Source organism: Alligator sinensis, unplaced genomic scaffold (genome assembly GCF_000455745.1).
Source record: "Alligator sinensis unplaced genomic scaffold, ASM45574v1 scaffold301_1, whole genome shotgun sequence".
In the NCBI taxonomy this organism is placed as follows: domain Eukaryota; kingdom Metazoa; phylum Chordata; order Crocodylia; family Alligatoridae; genus Alligator; species Alligator sinensis.
This window is the reverse complement of record NW_005842035.1, coordinates 1,555,157-1,562,274: the sequence shown is the minus strand read 5'-3', so window position 1 is coordinate 1,562,274 and position 7,118 is coordinate 1,555,157. Positions and strand designations below refer to the sequence as shown.

General features: G+C 58.9%; 1 protein-coding gene across 2 annotated transcripts in view; it reads left to right on the top strand.

Moving 5' to 3' along the window:
* The window catches only part of LOC112550100 (mucin-2-like), a 7,784-nt gene extending 1,224 nt beyond the window's left edge, over nt 1-6,560 (top strand). The window contains exons 2-5 of one of the 2 annotated variants that reach the window (XM_025202712.1): nt 401-3,265; nt 3,956-4,060; nt 5,014-5,099; nt 5,369-6,560. In XM_025202712.1, coding sequence (XP_025058497.1) covers nt 401-3,265; nt 3,956-4,060; nt 5,014-5,099; nt 5,369-5,443 — 3,131 coding nt within the window. In that variant the 3' untranslated portion in view covers nt 5,444-6,560. The remainder of the gene's footprint in view (nt 1-400; nt 3,266-3,955; nt 4,061-5,013; nt 5,100-5,368) is intronic. The other variant, XM_025202713.1, reaches the window with a different exon arrangement.
* Nucleotides 6,561-7,118: the final 558 nt, after the last annotated feature.

The following is a 7,118-nucleotide window of genomic DNA, read 5'->3' as shown; positions in this document are numbered from 1 at the left end:
AGTGCTTGACTAGCACGGCATTTCTCAGGCCTCCCTCGGGAAATGCCTGGCTCTTCATTTCCATTTGTCTTTTAACAACAGAAAAATACTAGAGCAGGTTTTCTGTTGCAAAGAGCTCCGCAAGCCCACCACGGGGCGGGATGGGTTTTTGTTAACGCTCTGGATTCCTCCCTGTGTGGTCTCTGGGATTATCCGACGATCGTGTTTGCACACCTACCAGCGCAGGTTGTGCTTTTGTACATTTAAGACTTTTTACAGCAACAGGACTATTTACAATGCTTTATTACCTGTTGCTCCATGTTGTGTGATAACAAAATCAATGGTGTGGGCGAGTGAGTCAGCGGGGAGGTTGGGGTGCAGCAGTCGTCCTCTGCGGTTGACTGTGTGGGTCTCTTTGCAGCTGCAAGGACCGCAAGAGAGGTGCCAACAACTACAGGAGGTGTCTCAACCGTTCCCGGTGAAAGCACAGCTCTCCTGGGCAGCAGCAAAGCCACAGAGACCACCAGAGCAGACACCAGTAATGTCTCACAGCGTGAAACAACAGCCACCACCCCAGCACCACTGACCACCCCTGCACTACAGGCCACCTCAGCAGCTCCCACCACCTCCTTTGCCCTTGACACCACCGCAGTGAGCCGCACACCCACGGGAGAGATCACCGCAGGAGCCTCACACAGCCTCAGGTGGGATGAATTCACAACGGTAGCAGCCGGGACACAAACTACAGCCAGTGTTCCCCCTTTGCCACTTAGATCTACGGCTGGATCCACAACACACACAACTCCATTAGCAACCATCACCATGTCAGCATCAGCTGCTATAACAAATCCTCCAGCATCAGAGGTAACAACTCTCCGGGTTACCCCCGCACCAGAGAGCACAACACCCGCAGTGAGCTCCCTGGCAGGGACAGAGACCCCCAGCACCGCCATGGACACCTCCACCGTTGTCTTTCACACAACCGCTCCAGCCACGACAGCAAGTGCACAGTCCTCCAGGCCGGCAGCACAGACCACCAGAGCCAACGGTACGACAACTGTCTCCACTGCTTTGTACACCACCCCCATGTCAACTGGTGCTGAACTGGAGGAAAATACTACTGCCTTAACAGCAGCACCAACACCACCATCAGCTCGGGTATCCACATCAACAGTAACACCAACACCGACGACAGCTGTAGCCCTTGAGACCTCTCCCGTGGGCACCACTGCAGCCTCCACTACCTCCGTGCCCCAGGAAATCACAACTCTGGTGTCTCTCCCCAGCGCCACACTTGCGGGGGCCACCAGCACCGAGCCAGAAACAACCACAGCACCCCAAAGCACCACTCCCGTGACCAGCACTGCCACCAGCACCACCACGGTGCAGGTTCCTCCTACCACCACCACAACAGCAAGTGCACAGTCCTCCAGCCCGGCAGCACAGACCACCAGAGCCACCGATACAACGACTGTCTCCACTGCGCTGTACACCACCCCCATGTCAACTGGTGCTGAACTGGAGGAAAATACTACTGCCTTAACAGCAGCACCAACACCAACATCAGCACTGGTATCCACATCAACAGTAACACCAACACCGACGACAGCTGTAGCCCTTGAGACCTCTCCCGTGGGCACCACTGCAGCCTCCACTACCTCCGTGCCCCAGGAAATCACAACTCTGGTGTCTCTCCCCAGCGCCACACTTGCGGGGGCCACCAGCACCGAGCCAGAAACAACCACAGCACCCCAAAGCACCACTCCCGTGACCAGCACTGCCACCAGCACCACCACGGTGCAGGTTCCTCCTACCACCACCACAACAGCAAGTGCACAGTCCTCCAGCCCGGCAGCACAGACCACCAGAGCCACCGATACAACGACTGTCTCCACTGCGCTGTACACCACCCCCATGTCAACTGGTGCTGAACTGGAGGAAAATACTACTGCCTTAACAGCAGCACCAACACCAACATCAGCACTGGTATCCACATCAACAGTAACACCAACACCGACGACAGCTGTAGCCCTTGAGACCTCTCCCGTGGGCACCACTGCAGCCTCCACTACCTCCGTGCCCCAGGAAATCACAACTCTGGTGTCTCTCCCCAGCGCCACACTTGCGGGGGCCACCAGCACCGAGCCAGAAACAACCACAGCACCCCAAAGCACCACTCCCGTGGCCAGCACTGCCACCAGCACCACCACGGTGCAGGTTCCTCCTACCACCACCACAACAGCAAGTGCACAGTCCTCCAGCCCGGCAGCACAGACCACCAGAGCCACCGATACAACGACTGTCTCCACTGCGCTGTACACCACCCCCATGTCAACTGGTGCTGAACTGGAGGAAAATACTACTGCCTTAACAGCAGCACCAACACCAACATCAGCACTGGTATCCACATCAACAGTAACACCAACACCGACGACAGCTGTAGCCCTTGAGACCTCTCCCGTGGGCACCACTGCAGCCTCCACTACCTCCGTGCCCCAGGAAATCACAACTCTGGTGTCTCTCCCCAGCGCCACACTTGCGGGGGCCACCAGCACCGAGCCAGAAACAACCACAGCACCCCAAAGCACCAGTCCCATGGCCAGCACTGCCACCAGCACCACCACGGTGCAGGTTCCTCCTACCACCACCACAACAGCAAGTGCACAGTCCTCCAGCTCGGCAGCACAGACCACCAGAGCCACTGATACAACGACTGTCTCCACTGCTTTGTACACCACCCCCATGTCAACTGGTGCTGAACTGGAGGAAAATACTACTGCCTTAACAGCAGCACCAACACCAACATCAGCACTGGTATCCACATCAACAGTAACACCAACACCGACGACAACTGTAGCCCTTGAGACCTCTCCTGCGGGCACCGCTGCAGCCTCCACTACCTCCGTGCCCCAGGAAATCACAACTCCGGTGTCTCTCCCCAGCACCACACTTGCGGGGGCCACCAGCACCGAGCCAGAAACAACCACAGCACCCCAAAGCACCACTCCCGTGGCCAGCACTGCCACCAGCACCACCACGGTGCAGGTTCCTCACACCACCCCAGCAGAAAGGACAACAACAGCTGGCACCACGATGGCAACAGTGCGCAGTACAACCGCACATGTTACCCTCCTTGTAACTACAGCCGCTTCTACCACCCGCACCACCGCAGCACCTGAGACCAGCGAGACGGCCCATGCCACCATGTCGCCCTCTGGAACCACAACAGCTAGGATGACAACTACACAGGGCACCGCTGCGCCAACCCAGAACACGACAACCACACGTGAGTGCCACAGCTCCCCTGCCTGCATCCAGGGTAGCAGGGGCCCTCGAGGGATGCTGTGCTGGAGGGAAACCCCCAAGTCAGAAGTGTCTTTGGTGCAACTTTTACTGGAGTCTTTTTGGTGCCTTTACTCCTTTGGGCCTTTTCCTGGGGCGCTGGCCTCTCCCGCGGGGTTGGGCGAGGGCTGTGGGAGACCTTCGCCTGGCGCTATGAATTGATAGTCGGGGTGGGGGGGGAAGCTGCTTTTCTGGAAACCAGACCTGGAAGTGGGGGGTTGACTTGTCATGGGAACAGGCTGGCCCCAGAAGTGGAGGCAGGGCAGGGTGGCACCTTGGTGAGGCAGGAGGTGTCGGGGCCAAGATCCTGCTGCACCCGCACCAGGACCGTCCTCCTTCTGCGAGTCCATTCCTAGCATCTGACAAAGTTGGCATTGCCTGTGAAAGCTCCTGTCTCTGAACCAGTCAGTCTCTAAGGTACCACCTCGCCCTGCTTCTGCCTGACCGGGTGATGAGTGGCGTGGAGGGGTGCCCATCGGAGGAGAGACTAGCGAGGCATAGAGATGCTGTTCAGTGTAGAGATGCTGAGGAGGGCAGGGGGAGGGCTGACAAACTGCGCAGTGGCAAAGAGAAGGTCAGTAGGGATTGATGATTGATGGTTTCTGCCCCTCTGACGGCGACTTTCTCTTTCCAGCTTCTGAAACAAGTGCTCTAACCTGGCCCCCAAGCGCTCCCGGCAGCACGGCGCTGCAGTCACCCTCCGCGCTGCCCACCTGCCCGGCTCCTCCTGCCAACGCCGGTGAGTGCTGCCCGTCCGCCCGTCCTCATCCTCGGCAGACTGGGGTAGCTGGGCCGAGGGACATGACCCCCTCGCCTGCTGCTCTGTGGGCATCGTCCTCAGAGCCACAGTGCCCTCTTGTCCTCTTGTGTCCCTCCAGCTGGGACCGGGAGCTGGCAGTCCTGCCCCCAGCCCTGCTTCCTGACCCTGAGGAAGGGGATCTTCTACCCTGCTTTCTCCTGGGGCCTTGGCAGGAGCATGGAAAAACCATGGCTTCAATCTCTGCCCCGGCTCTGAGCACTCAGCTGGACTCCAGACACCATCCCTGGCTGCCTCTGCCTAGGGTCCGTCTCCCACAGCGGAGACCGACTGCCCGACTTCATCCCCTCAGCCTTACCAACCCTGCCCTGTTTGCCCACCTTGGGTGGAGGGCTGGGCTGATCTGCCAGGATCAGAGGGATGGACCCTTTTGAAGCTGGTCCCATCTCCCTCTCTGCCACAGATCCCTTGGATGTCCATAGTCATGTCCCTTAGCCTTTTCCTGTCTCCATTCCAGAGTGTGTCACTTAAGGATCACAATAACCCTTCTTCTCACCCCCTCCTATTCCAGCCAGTCTACTCCGATGTAGCCATGCAGCAAAACCGGCTTTTTATTTGGGGATGGAGGGGTTGGATGGTGCATGAATGTTTCCATAATAGCCTCCACTGCCAGCAGCGTTTGGACTCTGAACCTGCCCGCAACCGCAGCCTCTTGCACCTGAGCTCAAGTTACTGGTTTACTCCGAATCAAAGTCTCTCTCTCTCTCCTCCCAAAGAATTAGGAAACTTACCTTATACACGGGGTCGACCTATAATTGAGCCCCCGATGGTCCATCTCCGTGTGCTTGGTCTTGGTGGGGGTGGAGGTGAGGGGGGGTCTTGCAGTGCTGTTGTCATGCAAATAATCAGTGAATCTTTGCTGTCTCTGCTCACAGTCGCGAATCACCTCTTGCTGTCACTGGACGTAAGCACTTCGCTCAACCTCACCAACCCCGTGGTCAGGGACCTGATTTTGTCGAAGGTGAGAGCCCACGGACAGACGTGGGGTAGGGTCCTAGCAGCTCCCGGGCTGGGCGCGATGGAGCAACAGGGAACGTCCAAGGCTGGCGGTTCAGAGCACCGATGGCTCGGGGTGGGGGTCTCCGTGCTACCCCGGGGGGGAGATCCAGCTGGGTGAGAGCAGGACTGGGCTGGGGAAGCTAGTGGGAGCGCAGACCCCCTGCAAGGGCAGCGTAGGAGGGCGCAGTCCCTGAGACAAAGGCTGTGCTCACCATGGCGCTGTCCCTCCAGCTTCTCCAGGATCTGAAGAGCAATTTCCCCTGCACCAACTTCACCCTGCAGTGGAGGGGGGAAACGAAGGTGTGACGTGGACCTGTTGGCCGGCAGCTGGGGCAAAGCCCTCGGGATGAGAGCAGGGGGTTTTCCTGCTGCTGCTGCCTGGGCCTGGAAGCAGAGCCCCCCCTGCCGGGCGTGGAGACCCCTCGGAGGAGACCCTCTGCGTCTGTCAGCCCAGACAGGTCTTTCCAGGGCCACAAACCTGTGTGTCCCCAAAAGCAAGCCCCATAGGAGACTCCCCGGGGAACCCCAGAGCCGGGACCAGCAGCAACATCTGGATGCTGCCTTAAGGGTGAGGGTGGGGGAAGAGAGAAACCTGGTCAGTTTGGGCAGAGCGGGACTTGAACCCCGGACTCGCACACCCCAGGCGAGTGCCCTGGTTCCCGGGGTCCTGCCTGCTCCTTGGAGGCTGCTCCTTGATCTCTGAGCCCCTGAGATCTTGCATGAAACAGCAGCCTCGTTTCCCCAGTGCGAGGCGCAGCCCCGAGAACGAGGATGCCGACCGTTCCTTTGCGGGTCTGCATGCGGCTGCATCCCCGGCTACAAAAGAAAGGCCAGATCCTGCCTTCCCCTGAGCAAAGAGGGGGTTTTCTGGCCAAAGGGCATTTCTGGCCAGGGTCAGGTTGTCTAGTGCAGGTAAAACAGGCACAAGAAAACCAGACCTGGGTTCTCACGGGGGACCAGAGGTGCCAGCCTTATGGGACACATTCCCTGCTCCGCTGCACGTTCATTTATATGCTTCAGCCCTCAAATAAATTCCTGACTAGCTGGTCTGCTTCTGTGGCTCCCGGAGGTGCTTGGGAGGGTTTCTGCTCCGTTTCCAGGCTACATGTGTGTTCGAGAGGCCTGGTGCTGGGCACGTAGCCCTGGCAGGGGAAGCCTCTGTGTGCAGATGGGCAGTAGCCAGGGCCACGGCAGTGTGAGCTCTCCTGTGCCGTCCTGCCCCAGGGCCCGCGGGATGGTCCTTGCAGTCTACAGAGCCGTGGCGGGCAGCTCTGGGCCTCTCGTGGGACTTCCAGGACGCTGCAATGATGCACGGACCTCTGGGGAGGGAAGACTCGATTCTCACCCCCACCCCGGGCCTCTGTTCTGCTGAGCCCCAGAGCAGGATTGTGACAGGGTGGCAAAAGCCTTCCTGGTTCCTGCCATGCCCTTGGTCTAGGATTGTCACTGCAAGAGCCTCTGCGTGCTCTCGTGGGCTCTCAGCCACGGCCTGGACTGGATCCTGCTGTGATGAGCAAAGGGAAGGGGGGTCCTGGAAGGGGATCTGCCCTGCCCAGGCTGTGGAGGAGCCCCCGTCCATCCCTTCGCTGCCTTCCAGCTCAGTCTCTTCCTTTCACTGTCCAGGCCCTGCCATCAGGGGCTGGGCTGACTGCAGGCCCAGCTGCCTGGCCCCGGGGCAGGGGACACGTCTCCCAGGGTGCCCCGTGGCCCTGTCCTGTTGCACCGTCCCCTTCCAGCATTTACTTCCTTCGGCCACGATCCACCTGCTACAGCCTGAACCGCAACAGGCAGAGGGGGACACAAGTGCTTTGCACAAATGCACTCGTGCACACACCCACATGCTCACACATGCACATGCACGTGTCCTCGCACACAAGAACAAGCACACGCAGCACACTAACTCACACGCAAAGCACATGATAAAAGACACATGCATACACACAGTAACACACATGCACACAATGCAGCACCGGTGACAGAG